General features: G+C 44.4%; 1 protein-coding gene across 5 annotated transcripts in view; it reads right to left on the reverse strand.

Moving 5' to 3' along the window:
* stard13 (StAR related lipid transfer domain containing 13) overlaps positions 1-14,684 on the reverse strand; it is a 50,851-nt gene that overhangs the window by 17,617 nt on the left and 18,550 nt on the right. Inside the window, exon 1 of one of the 5 annotated variants that reach the window (XM_022738788.1) lies at positions 6,925-7,098. The exons of 3 other annotated variants lie outside the window; for them this stretch is intronic. In XM_022738788.1, coding sequence (XP_022594509.1) covers positions 6,925-7,048 — 124 coding nt within the window. In that variant the 5' untranslated portion in view covers positions 7,049-7,098. Of the gene's footprint in view, positions 1-2,031; positions 2,869-6,924; positions 7,099-14,684 lie in introns of those variants that run through there. One more of the 5 variants, XM_022738784.1, reaches the window with a different exon arrangement.

The raw sequence follows: 14,684 nt of genomic DNA on the forward strand, positions 1-14,684 counted from the left end.
ACTGAGTTCCTCAGAGGTTCCTGTGGTGGAAACAGAGCTTATGTTGGATTTTCCTTTAACTTCACAAAAACTGAGCTGCTTGGGGGCAGGAGCTGTGATCACAACACATATCACCTTCTAAGTTGATACAGCGAACTTATTCGTGGCTTGTTGCCTATATTCACATCCAGCAGACACAGAGCAACATCAGCATTCATTTTGAGTCGTGTTTCTGGCCTCCTGATGAATATTAAATCCAACATTCGCAGCTCCTTTCAGCTGTTTTTGGTCTCCATCATCTCCTGAGGGAAATTACAGGCTTTTTTAGTTGCCAATTGCTCCACTTTGTTCACTAGCTGGTTGCTAACTGTGTCATTTTGCCATTTGGTGCAGAGCAGGCAGCACACAGTGTAACGCTGTGTAGCAGTGTTACACATGGTCATTGTTCCACTGTGTCCGTAAATATATTGACAACAGCTGCTTTAAATAGTCACCTGTCAGTACATAGACATGTGCATGTATAAATCTAAATGGTTGGAGAGGCCATGTACAATAAGATATGAATCAAAATCTATTGCTTTTAAGAAGAATCAGATGTAGGTTTGGTTAGGTCACGGAGTTCTTTTTTATTTAAGTCTGTCTGACAGTCGAGCAGCTGCTGCAAAGTGGAATGCAACTGCGGAGCGTGTATGTGTGTGTGTGTGTGTGTGTGTGTGTGTGTGTGTGTGTGTGTGTGTGTGTGTGTGTGGGTGAGTAAGAGAAAGAGTATGATTGCAGAAGAAGAGGCAAAAAAGTGTGTGCAAGTGTAAGAGGCAAGGGAGTGAAAGTTAAATAAGTCATACCATCACCCAAATCCAGCACAGGCATAAACTTGCTCCTCCGTCTACATTCCTCACCTGCCGAAACACTCATGTCTCTCTCACTCTCAAATTTATAAGCAGGGGTGAGAAAAAAAATCCACCTAACACAGGACTTGACATGTTACTGCTGCTTCAACAGACCAGAGTCATCATGGTGATTCAAAAAACACACACTACTGTATCTGTATGTGTTTTAAATGTACGAATATCATACATGGGAAAAACCTCAGCGCACAGAGGAGAACAGCTCATCCTCTGCAATGAACTCGACGCACATAACAGGAGCATGTGGAACAGCCCAAAGCCTCTATGCTGTGGCAATTTCCAATTTTCCATCAGGATGTTCTGTTCGTTCCCAGGGAAACATAAGTCATGTGACAGGAAGTTGAGGAAGTGACCATCGAATACAAAGCTGATGAGTTTTGTAGAGGAGACACAGACAAAAACAATAACACAATAACACAGTCCTTTAGGGTTTGTTGTGACTTCTTTCAGAGTTATGAAAAATATCTACGGAGGGGGAAATGTCTCACTGAGTAAAACCAGAAGGAAGTGGGAGTACTGGGAATCTTAAGTGTGCAAGCTCTTGCCCATAAAGAATACTTTTAAAAAGCATGATGAAACAGAAGATAGATGGGTTATGTCTAAGAGTAACGTCTCTTCAGATAGTGTTGCGAAATCCTCGGTAAAAAAAACTGAAGTAAAATACTCAATGAGGAAAGACACGATCTTCTGTGAAAAGGCTACAATCAGAATCTTCCTGTTTCACACTTTCTTTATCGAAGCTTACATTGTTAGAATCCGCCCCCCACACCTCTTCTCTATGTCTGAGGGGACGAGCTGACGACGGGGTTTCTTGAGTTCATCCGCAGAAGAAAAGAAAACTAAACATTCATGAGAAGCGTCATAAATCAAATGGTAAGGTTAAAACCATAAAAAAAAAAAAAAAACTCATGTTCCATCTCCCGCTTGTAAACGCAGCACATCTGGAGGAGGAAATACAAGCAATGTGAAAAAATATGACATCAGTTGATTAAATTCATACAATTTCTTCCTTTTTTTCTTGAGAAAACGTCCAACTTTAAGTCAAATTCAGGTCACAGACTGTAAAACCAGGCACAAATCTATTCACAGTGATATTCCAAACATTTATAACACATTATAACTCTGCCATTACTCTCTCTCTTTCTACCTTGTGCCAGCCTCCGTAGCAGCTGCTGGCGGGCAATGATGCGTGAGAGACGCAGGGCAGAGCGCCGTTGAGGGGTATCGCCCAGCCTCAGGTAGTAGTCCTGCCCGTCAGGCGTCATGGCCTCCAGACAAGTTCTCTCGCTGGTGCTGTCGCCGTCGCTCTCGCAGCCGTTACTGTCGCCCTTGGCACTTTGATCCATACTGTCCACAGTGTCATCAGTTTCCACGCTCCTGCTGTCTGTACCATCAGCACTGTCCGTGCTCCCCTCAGCGCTGACGGTGTCAGCACACGGGGCGTCGTCCCCCGCGTTGTCCGTGATGGCTGGACCGGTAATATCTTCATCTTTGGCAGTTTCTATTGCGTTTGCATTGTCCACACTGTCCACGTTGTAGTTTACTGTCTCTTCGTTTCTGGCAGCGTTTGCTGGGTCTGCACCTCCACAGTGTGCTGAGGTAGCCGCACTGTCCAGATTTACTGCAGAGTCCGCATCATCCATAATGAGCACGCTGCTGTCCACAACTTCCTAACATAACAATATAATCCTCGCTAACCTACAAGCCTTCCTCCCTCTCACCCTGATGAGTTGTTGTGTGAGCACTCCTTGTGAATTCCTGCCTCTGACATGCCCTCACTGGAAGCCGAATCAGCTCCCCCACGCGCCCGCCTCCTCGCTTCAGCTCACCACAGTCAAACAAACACACAAGGCTCATCACACCACCTGACTCAGATGACAGACCTCGTTCTCCCCCCCACACACACACACTAACACATGCTGACTTCTCAGCTGAGATGGGAGGAAGAATCACAAACTCTTGCTTCCACAAAGTCTTTCCTTTGGTCACATGACCGGCGGCCAATGGCATGAGAGCTCAGGGAGCACTGCTCCGCTTCCTGAAACTCTGCCAAAGACACAATTTGGTACATGCCTGGGGCATATGTACTTGTGTGTGTGTGTGTGTGTGTGTGTGTGTGTGTGTGTGTGTGTGTGTGTGTGTGTGTGTGTGTGCGTGCATGTGTGTGTGAGAAGGGGCATATCTGGGATGGGAGATTTGATCAGAGAGTGGAAAGGCTTGGAGAAAACCACTGTCCCAACGGCCCTATCCTAATGTGAAAAGGGAAAGGGCAGAACAATGGAGAGTATGTGGGTGTGTGACTCTGCACCGAGGAATGTATGTAGGACCAAAGCTATTGTTGCTAATGCAGAGTAAGACTGTAATGCCATTGAGAAGTGTTCTCTAAATCCACACCATCACGTTCAAATCACATGACATTTAACATAACTGAGGCTATACAACACCTCAGCCAAAGGAAACGGACTAATCTAATTATTATTGTTTATTTATTATTAACTGTCTTTATTATTATTATTATCCTCAATGAGCTAATGGACTCATGAATTTCCCCTTGGTGATAAATAAAGTATCTATCTATCTATCTATCTATCTATCTATCTATCTATCTATCTATCTATCTATATATAACTGGTCCAGCACATATACACCACCCACATTCCCTGCTTGGGCCTCAGAAAGCAACAGAAATCAGTCGTATAGCAGCTGTAAGGAGCAATGCTAATGTCTGAAAGGTGTGGCTGAACGTTGCCATACAGTAACCGAGTTAGCGGATAAATGTATGGAATGCAGTGAAAGGAGGAGGCGAGTTCATACTGTGACCTAGTTTGGTAGGATGGTGATGGTGCCAGGACTAGAGGGTGTAGGGGGTCATTTTAATTCATTTTAGGGAAGTGATAGGCAGGGGGTAAGAGAAGGATGGAGTTGCACGTGAAAAGTAGGTCATGGCAAAGTCAATTTTAGGTCAGCAGTCACACACACACCTGATCTCACAGTAGAGAGGCATTAGAGAGAGGCTTTTTAGTCTGTGGGTCATACGCTGTCAGAAAGGTGCGAGTGAACAGTCTGAAATCATAGAAATGCGCATTAATCACGTACCCGGAGTCATGCTCAGTCAAACAAAGTCAGTGAAGTTGTGAAATATTACATCTGTAATTTAATTGGATTGGATTAGACTGCCCTCTGGAGGCAATCACAGAAAAAAAAAATCAGTCTAGATAAACTGACAAAAGAAAATGAAGGCAAAAACACTGCACAGAGCACTGGGCAAACATTACCCCCCCGCTGCAGGGCACAGCAGGCTGACACAGTAAAGTGATAGTGAGCTAAATAGATGTGTGTAAATGGACTGGCACAGGGCAGAGCTGTAGTAAGCGGTCAGTAATACAATAACCATCGCTCTGTCTCAGTTACAGCTGGCCAGGACAGGGCACAAACCACACAAGGCAAACTAAAGAGCGGACTGAAAGAGCTGCACCAGCTATCTGAGGAAACATCTTAGTGAAACTGTAGATTTTGAGACAAAGATAAGAGCAGAAGTGAAGAGGCAGTTAGGAAAAAAAGCTGCAGATCTCATTATGAAAAGCCCTTTATGAGGTTATGACACCTGAGCTCCACAGTCGGGGTATTTCTAAGCTTCAGGGCCCTTGTCACCTTCATCTTCAACCTTAGACGGAGACACAGCTGAGGGACTCCACGCCTATTATTGAAATGTGTGCTCTTCTCTTCATCTACAAAAGACACACAGCAGCATCTTGCACATTCTGGAGCTGTATAGGAAGAATTGCTTGCTAACAAAAGGTAAATAAGATTTGTTTGGGAGAAGCATGAGAAAATTTATCTTTTTGAAATGTTGCCAAAAGCCTGATTTGATACAGCCTTGATATGATTCATGAAAGCACAAAGAGGCTTCTGAATTTGTCTTTGAATGCACTCAGGGCCACTAATAAGAAGACACTCAGCACTGATCATTATTCAATTAGAGCATCATTACTGAGTATTTTCAGTGTGGCAGTGACAGCTCCAGGTAGGTGTGGTGGCACAGTGACAACTATATGATGAGAAAAATGATGCATCTCTGGTTTCTAACAAACCCAAACACACACACACACACACACACACACACACACACACACACACACACACACACACACACACACAAACACTCACAACAAAGCAACTAAGACCCGCAAATCCCACACGCAAAGGGAGATCCGACCCCCACCGCTCACCTAAAAGTCAGTGGGATTACAACTAAATCCAGGTGCTATTGTGAACTCTCATTTTTCACACACGCACGCAAACACACAGGTGATTGAATGGAACCATAAACGCAATCAAATAAACGTCACCACTGAGCCAGTTTCAGCACTTAGCCTTTCAGGGCCCTGATCTGTCCGTTTGTGTCCATGAATGCATCTCAGCAAATGTGCATTTGTGACTTCAGTTCTGTTGCTTAATCCAGGTGAATAATGGACTGTTTCTAATATGTTTTCTTTTTGTGCGTAAGTGCTCTGCTATATGAGCTGTTGTCTGGCGTACACCATTTGTTATTGTGTCTCTACATGGAAATGTTTTGTTTTATTCTAATATCACTTTATGGCGATGCTCAAAATGACGAATAAAAAAAACAAACACATAAATTCAACAGTTTCAAACTGAAAACATCTGACTTAACTCTCAGCATCCACCGCCTGATCTGATATTTTCCATTCGCTTTCACAAATTCATAGAGTGGAACATTCACTGCTGAATACCAGCATAACGGTAAGGCCAGATGTGCACATTTTAAGGATCCCCCCATCTCCAAATCAGATCCAGACAGATGTGAACTGTGTGCCTTGCGAGCTGATGGGTTAAGCAGTGGGGTGAGGGGCGGGGCTGTGGGTTTAAGGGGGTTTTGGGATCTGGCTAGAGGACAGGATAAAGGGGGTGAGAAATAAGGGGAAAGAGGATTACTGGGGCAGCAGGTGTTCACTGGTGCTCCATTTGACCGATATTCCTCCCTGATTAATCACTAAAGCAATATTAATCAGAGTTAGTAATTACCCATCATGCAATAGTTAAAACGCTCTTTAGGTAGCGTTTTGTGATTTTTCACTTGCTGTGCACTTGAATAGGTCTCACAGGCTGCAGCAGTTTTCAACGACATATCGTGGCCTGTGCTGGTTAGTGGCGTTGTGAATGTGGGAATGGTCGTCGCTTAATTTGCTGAAGAGGCGGGTATCTCAGTAATTATATTAAACCGAGAAGACAGCTGCAGTTCTCTGCATCTCTCCATCTCTCTCTCTCCCTCTCTCTCTCCTCGCCTTCCCTCACTTTCCTCCTCCTCCGCCTCCTCCTCCTCCCTCTCTGACGCACAGTTGAGACAGATAGACATCTAACTCTGCGCATCCAGGCCACAGAGCAAACTGGCTGACCCTCCAAAACTTGCTGCATTGGCGCGCACATGAGAATATTTAGACTCCGTGCAGATAGGCTGTATGAGAAATCTGAAACCCAAACTCCTTAAATCCCCCTCGAAGCTCTGGACAGTCCAAGGAGCAAATTAAACCGTTCTCCGGACTGGAACAACAAATGCTGGACGGTTGGCATCTGAAACACTGGCCGGACTCCTCCTGTCCTGTCGGCTGCACATGCCTGTGCTGTTTTGAGCACTAAATTTGACAATGACCTTCCCAAAATATCAGGGAGCGCGCTGCGCATGACACCACGGGCATAACACACAGGCTGTATGCAGATCAACTTTTGTCTTTCATATCTTTCTAATTCATTAAAGTTGTCACAAGGGTATATTCTATTAATAAAAATGATGACCTCCAACACTGACAGGCAAAATACAAATATTCATGAATTCAATATTAAGACATTAAGATATATGTCTGTTGGCTTTTTAAGAGCCTATGCTGTTCACGTCTCACGGTGCTGTTAGAGTATGGAGCCTAATGGATCTACCTGACAGACGTGTGTCAGTCACAATGAGAATAAACTATACCCCGCACATTCACATAAGTTTCACGTCCACTGGGTTTGGCTCTCTAACCTGCCAGCCGTCTCTCCCGGACATTCCTCCACAGCAGATCCCAAGCCTTGGACGTGGAGTCCCTCAGCTGCTCGCTGATCGACCGCCGCAGCTGTAGCTTGGCAGACTTTCGCTGGCTTGTCATTGCGGCGCAGCCGGACGCATATTCCCGGGCTAAAACCAGCGCTCCGTCAACGCCCGTTATTCCTCGGTGTCTTTATTCCAACGTGCGGCGGCACCGGGCTGGGACAGTGCGCCCCGGCTGCTGCGTCCGGGCTGCCGCAATGGTCGTCACCGCTTCACCTGGTATAAGCTCCTTTCGCGCTGCGTCACCTTCCTGCACCAGCGGAGGCGGATGAGGTCCTATTGGCAGGATTTGGACCCAGTAGAGATGAAGGCTACACTGATTTCATTGAATCAGCATTTCGGCCCTTCACCGGCCCGACTCATCTGTTTATGGGGCGAAGGGGCAGAAATGTTTCAACACAACTTCTGCATGAGAGGCTGGACCTCTGACAAGGCGAGCCAGATGTGAGAGGCGGTTTCCCCACTCCCCATGTGCAAGACTCACTCTCTCTCTCTCTCTCTCTCTCTCCCACCCCCCCCACCCCCTCTCTCGCTCACACACACACACACGCACACTAAACCTACATGTTCTCCACGACCCAAACCCACCCACTCACCCAAACAAGGATCTCTTTCAATCCCCCTGACACACACTAATAACACACACAGTCATGCCACACACTTGTGCACACAACTTGCAACTGAGTCGTGTTGCCAGGGAAAGCTTCTCTTAGCATCTCTGGTCATTCAGTTACAAATCTGACCTCAGATGGCAGCTGAACAAACTGTACCGACAGACACGTTGGGTTTCATTATAGACTGACTGAAATCATTTTCCTTAATTTCCCCCTCGTACCTCCCTTCCTCCCCAGTTGGTTAATACTTCAAATCTTAAAGAGATAATGACAAATACCAGCCACAAGTTACCATAACTCAAGCTGGTGTCACAAAATAGATTATTTTGTCTTGTCCGCTGCCAAGAATTGAACAATATGCAGTTTACAATGACAGGAAATAGCAGTAAGTCTTCATATTTAAGGAGCTGGATGCAGTAAATGTTTTTGGAATTTGAAATTGCAGCAGTGGAAATCTTTTGCTGTGATGTTAACTTTGTCTGAGCTGCCTGTTCCACAGGGAAACACAACAACATGGACAAAGGAATCCAAGGCATCCACGTGTAACAGTGGATTTTTTTTCTTTTTTTTTTTTTAGCTGATTGCATCACAATATGACTGAATATGTGACTGTTGGTCAACTGTCTGAAAACCTCAAGTGAAAGTGCACAAACATCAGCCATGTGAGGTGTCTGTCTTTGTCCCCCCCACCCCACCCCCTGACAGGTCAAGAGTTTTGGGAATTTCATTCTGAGCTCTGAGTTTCTCCCGTGTTATTCCAGGAATGCCAGACAGAGTGATCAGACCGGCCAGGACGCTCCTCAGCTGCCGTCCGCTTGACACCATCGGATGTCCTGTTTTGTGGTGTTGAGTTCCAGGTCAGCGTGGATCCACGAGCAAGAGCCCTGATTCAACATTTCAGCCTGTCGAAACACGTCTGACATCCCGAGCAGTCAGCAGACTCCTGAGGTTATCTGGACACAGGATACTGCTACGGTTGACTGTCATAAATGGGGAATATGAATAATCGCTTTAGTATTCACACCAAAAATGTGACTTCTGCAGTTTGATTGATTCAAATATACTGCACATATGTTAGAGGGGGAAGGTTATTATGGCTGGAATTCATGACCCAACTTTCCCTGCCCTGCTCTGCCCTGCCCTGCAACGGCCCGGTGTCCAGTGACAGTAAACTGTAGCTGCAGAGAGACCCGGTGACGTAAACCACTGCTGAGACCAGGGAGAGATTCATGGCTGCAGTCAGCAGTGATGAGGGGGGAAAAAAACGTTTCAGAGGTAAAGACTGATGAACAATGAGGAGCTGAATGGAGGAGGAATCAAAGAAGGAAGGAGGCGAGGAGCTGACTGACAAGATGAGCAAAATGTCAAACATGGGGTGTGGGATAAGAGGCAGCAAGAACACATGCTACATGACAGACTTCAAAACCACTAATATTCCACTGAAACGTCCTATTTTTGTTTAGATTGCTTCTAATTCAGCGGCATTGTGGGATTTCACAAGCAAACACAGGATGAGGCAAATTTCAAAAGTGGCACGTCACGTTTCAGACGCATCTTTCACATTTAATTTCCCGTAATTCAAAAGACAGAAAACAGCCCCACTGTAAAACAAGTTCCTTCTCCTTACATGATACAGAGAAAAGCAGCTTTTCTGCTTTGTTTTTCTTTGCACTTACATCACATAGGTACAAGTCTAATAGATGCGCCCCAATGTCATGACACATTTTAATCTCCTTAAGGTTAATTTGAAGTTTGTGCACAGACATTACACATGCAAATGTCAAATAAAGAGCTGCAGCTAACGATTATTTGAGCCATTGATTAATCTGCCGCTTATTTCCTTGATTAATCACTTAATCTATAAAATGTAAGAAAATAGTGAATTCTCCTGACAGCTCTTATAACTAATATTAGTTTCCCGTCAGTCGACTCATCATTTACACGATTGTTGTTGTTCCAGCTCTGCTAAGACTGAATACAAGCTTCTCCTCCACAGCCTCACAGTGGAAGGCAGGATAACAACAGATGCAATCATCTGAAATGGTTGAATCAGCCTAGATTTGTGAGTTTGGATCAGAAGCTGGCAAGAGGCCACGACATATGCAGGCACGTGGCTTTGCTTTGCGAGCAACGATGCCAACGTTCCCTTGAAAGATGGTGTAGGTATCGGATGCTGGCAGCGCAGGCTTAGATTCTGAGTGGGAGAGTGCTCATCACGTTGAGGAGAGGACTGAAACAGCAGACAGGAGGCGGTGGAATTGAGGATTGGAGAGAGGAGAGGATAAGACTCTGTGGAGCTGAAGCATCTTTGTGCTTTTAAAATGGCGCAAGACGAACTGACAGCGGTCTTGAAGGGAGTCACGGAAGATACAAACAAGGTGCTGCAAACATCTAAGGTCACTTGTAATGTCTGAGAGCCTCCCACAAACAAAGCAAGTCAAATCTCCCGCAACCACGCCGCACCACGTTGACATTAACATTTAAACTCCTTCCGTTCTTATATATAATGTGGCCTACAGATTGCTGCAGAGCAAAAGAACAAAAATAAATTGCATGAAATGTCTCAGAAATTCAGGGAGGAGACAAAAATTGGTGTACCACTTCCTGCACACATATCCATCTGTCACACAGAGACAAGTGACAAATGAAAGGAAACACCTGCAAAGCAGGGGGGGGGGGCAATTGCAGACGCATTCAATACAGAGGGGTATCAAAATGATTTGAATCATATTTTATGGCCTTCACCCTCACCAAATATCAAACCCAGCTGAAAACCTATGTGATGAGATTTTGAACATACACCACCACGATCACCAAGGCACAGAAAGAGGGAATATCTCTCGGGGAAGAATCGTGTTTCATACCTCCAGAGGAGTTTCAGAGACTCTGAGAATCTCTGCTCAGGAGCGCTGAAGTTGGCTTTATGGTTTAAAAGCTTGATCTTGAGATGGCGGCGCGCTCTCCCACAGTCGCTCCGAGCTCTGTAATTTCATTGTTCTGAACAATGTCAATAAATCTCTCTCTATCTAAAATCACAAAATCAAATCTAGGATAGTAGGTCACTATAACAGTCACTATTTGAGATAATATTTGAGTAAATGATAGTAGAAAAGTTAAATGTGTTAATGCCACGCAGCTTGTTGCTAAATAGCAGAGAGCTTCCCTGCCTCCTTCTAAAATATGGACGTCAGGATGAGGTTTTGCTTTGTGTGACTGTGTGTTTGATATATAGTCCGGCTGCGTGTTTAATAAATGAGTGCTGTTATGTCTTGGAGCACTGGAGATGGAAACAAATCACCTGTTGGATGTGATTCTAAATAAATATTATTAGCGCAGAATTGTTCTCAAAAAGGAAAGGAGCACGCCTTAGCAATTTTCTATAAAACAATATTTGTCAGAGAAATATATTCTGTGTGACGGATTGTTTTTGCATGTACACCAAAATAAGGTCGTTTACAACCAAACACAGGGTGAACACCAAAGTGTAGCATAAATGTAACATAAAGCACAAAATACACAAACAGAAAGCGTGCATACACTAATGTATCTATGTATAAATGGACGCACATATATTCACTTTACACACTCATACACGCATAACCTGGTGACCCTGTGCTCTCTGTGCAAACGCTATCATGTGTGTGGCCGCAGGATTAAGGGATTTTAACACATTATCACGGCCAACTACAGATACAACTGGCTTATAATCAGAACACTCTGACACAACTCCGAGGAGCAGAGGATTAAGTGTCGCTGACGTTCTCCGTGTTTTCTTAAATCCTTTTTGAACATTTAAAACTCAAGGAAATTTACAGGGAGGAAATGGATCCGACCACTGCAAAGGAGGAGGACGGAGACATTTGCTGGGTCGGTATTTTAAGTTTCACACAACGCTGTTAAACTGTGAAGGGGCTAGGGCTAGGTTTAGCCCGAGCATTTGGTCCCTTTTCTTTGTTTCTATTTTCACGAGAAGGGAAAATACTGTGGGTAAGCTGTGATTTTACAACCTCTATCAGCGAGCAATCAACAGGTCTCCTGTGCGGCCAGCAGCAACCTCTAATTAACACAACACTTTCACAAAAGGCGTAAAAGGAGTAAACCTCCTAATTTGAGCAAGAAAACTGCTGTATTAGACACAATGCTTTTTCATTGCTTTTAATAACTCGAGAAAACGATGTCTACTAGCACCGATCAATCAGATGTTGCACCGTCCAACTGTATTGATAAGTAACTGGAAATATAATAGAAATCTGTGGTGTTAAACAAACAAACAACAAAATCTTAAACAATAAAAACTTAAAAACATATATCCCACAGACTGCAGTAAAACAATCTGTTTATTCTCTAAAACACTTCTGTGAGAGAACTCAGGGCAAAATAATTCTACTAACCAGAGACACTGAAATTATATTTCACCTTTAAAACATACTAACTGGACTGCGCCAGCCACTGCAGAGACAGACATGTGCTCTTAAAGATGAAGTGGAGGTTGAGAAACAGAACAAGTGTGAAAGAGAGAGGTCGCAGGTCAGAAATCAAACACTTCTGTGGGAAAACTACAAAACGTCCAGTGTCTTTGATCCGGGGTCAGTTTTGTGTTTCTCCTCTGTGATGTTAAAGGCTCTGATACACGGATGGTGAGCTGGTCCTTGAGGTAAACCTCTACTCCAGGCAGAGAGAGAGAGAGAGAGAGAGAGACAGAGAGAGAGAACACCACAGGAACACTGTCTCGCAGAGGCAGCAGCCAATCAAAACAGCAACCTAACACATTCCAGGGCTCGAACGGCCAATCAAAGCAGCACAATGGACATGTTCTGGACAGACCCGGGATCTGATTTTCAGAACAAATACACAGCAGAGCATGGGCGTCTCCACAGGGAGAGCAACCAGATCTTGCAGTGGTTACAGAAATGGACAGGGCTGTTTTGTTTTGTTTTTTTTGACAAGGCTGCTGTCTTCTATAGAGGCTGAGGAGGAGGAGGAGGTGGTGTAGCGGGGTGGGGGGGGGTCGAGTTTCTCCCTCTTCTTCCTGTCTCCAACGCCAGGTCATCCGAGGTTAGGAAATTGTGTCAAATGAGCAGAATGATGAGCCAGAGTCAAAAAATATTGCACAAAACTGCATGTGATGGTCACAAAGACGCTCTCTCATATTTTCGTTCGCCGCTCTCCAGCGGCTCGAGATCATCCGTCGGATACTCCTGTTGTATTGTGATCCACTGAGACCGCAGATAGTTTTCTACACATTTTCTACGTGAATTTGGAATAAATTTCACTTTATTTTATTTTATTATTTTTTATTATTATAAAAAAAAAGCTTACAGTTTCCAGGTTTGTTTTTTTTTGCCACTGTGTCTAGTATTACTGTAAAAAGTCATATGCATCCAGAGTCTGGATCAACGGGTTCAGCCTAATTAATGATTTAACAGATCACGTGACCCCTCCTCTCTCCCAGCTTCCTTAAATTCACATGTCTGCTCAGCTACCATGTACCCTTTCCCTTCCTCCTCCTCCCCCTCCTCCTCCTGCTCATTTTTTTTCTCCTCTTCATCCCTGCCACTGTCTCCCTGGTCTCTTGTCTTCTATTTTCAGCAACACTCAGTCATTCAGGCCAAGCTGCTCAGCTCACTTGACTCTGCTGCTGGAGCTTGAAACACACACACACACACACACACACACGCATACATAACTCCCATCAATAAACAAACTGCTCACTTCAAACCTTCGGGTCAATCAAAGCTAAACAAACGAGGAATCCAGATGGCGAATCGTCCTCATGCAAAAAAAAAAAAAAAAAGAAGAAGACTCCAGAAGCATTTCTCTCATCCTGAGAAAGAAAATCGCCAGCAGCTTGTTAACCTGCAGTGAGCAGCACCAGTCTGCTTAAAGTGGAAAACATCCAGATTAAATGAAACCATTGAGCAGATGGCACAGTGTGACCTTGACCTAAATTCCTAGCTCATACTATCTGTTTTTAGTGATCCCTGAGAGCACACACACACACACACACACGCATCTATGCACACACACGCATCTATGCACACACACCTAGTCATCTCACGCAGTATTCTATATGTGGCTCACGCTGGAAACGGTGTTTTTAGCAAATTAAAAAAATAAAATAAAATACCTTCCATATAATTCTAACTTTTAAAACAAAGTAAATAAAAGCTAAAATGAAAAATCTTAAACAAAACAATCTTGATTGCACAAAGAAAACATATCTGTGCCTGAAAAATGGAAGTTTAAGCATTCAGAGGTGATACTGTTCACTTCACCCTTGACTTTGATACATCAGGGAGACAAAGTGATTGACGGGGGGTTCCTTGCAAAAGCAAAAGCAAAGGCAGCGAAGACTCGACAAGAGAGGAAATGAGGAGGGAGAGACGCGTGAGATCAGAAAAGAGGCAAACGCAAATTAAGACGAAAACTAAAGCAACAACGACGTGAAGTCCTTTTTTGTTCAAAGCTAGAACACATTTGATTTTCCAGTGGGAGAAGGAGAATGCCTGAGTGGAAAAGATTCAGATTTTCCTGCCTGACATTTGAATCTGATCAGCAGGATTCACTTAAGTACAGCAGAATGAAAAAATAATGCATGTTTTTATTATTTCTAGGATCCATATGCTTCTCATGTGTCATCGAAAAGAAAAAAAAAAGGGACTAAACTAAAACAGCAACATCACGGCGATGTTGTTCACATGGACTTGAATCCAACAGCATCAACGTCTGTGTCAATATTTCTGCACGAGCCGGTGAGGAATGCTGCTCGTGTCAATCCTTAGGAAAAATGGGCCAGGAGGAAAGTGGGTCAGGAGCTAATTCCGAGTGTCTGTCCCCTCACACTTGGCAATAACAACAACAACAACAACTTTCCCGTGAAGATAAGTCTGCTGACATCGTCCACCTCCTGCTCAAGAGCGTGCACGGCCCTACAGCGGGAGATGGCTATCACTGTGGCCCGCCTGAGGCCAGAGGACACAAAGCAAAGGTCTCCGCCTGAGGACCCAAGAGGAGAGATGATACGGATGGGAAACAGAGGAAAGGAAAGCAGGGATGTGGAGAGCAGACACAGCCTGAGGT

Source organism: Seriola dumerili, unplaced genomic scaffold (assembly GCF_002260705.1).
Source record: "Seriola dumerili isolate Sdu_G_001 unplaced genomic scaffold, Sdu_1.0 BDQW01000040.1, whole genome shotgun sequence".
Taxonomy (NCBI): domain Eukaryota; kingdom Metazoa; phylum Chordata; class Actinopteri; order Carangiformes; family Carangidae; genus Seriola; species Seriola dumerili.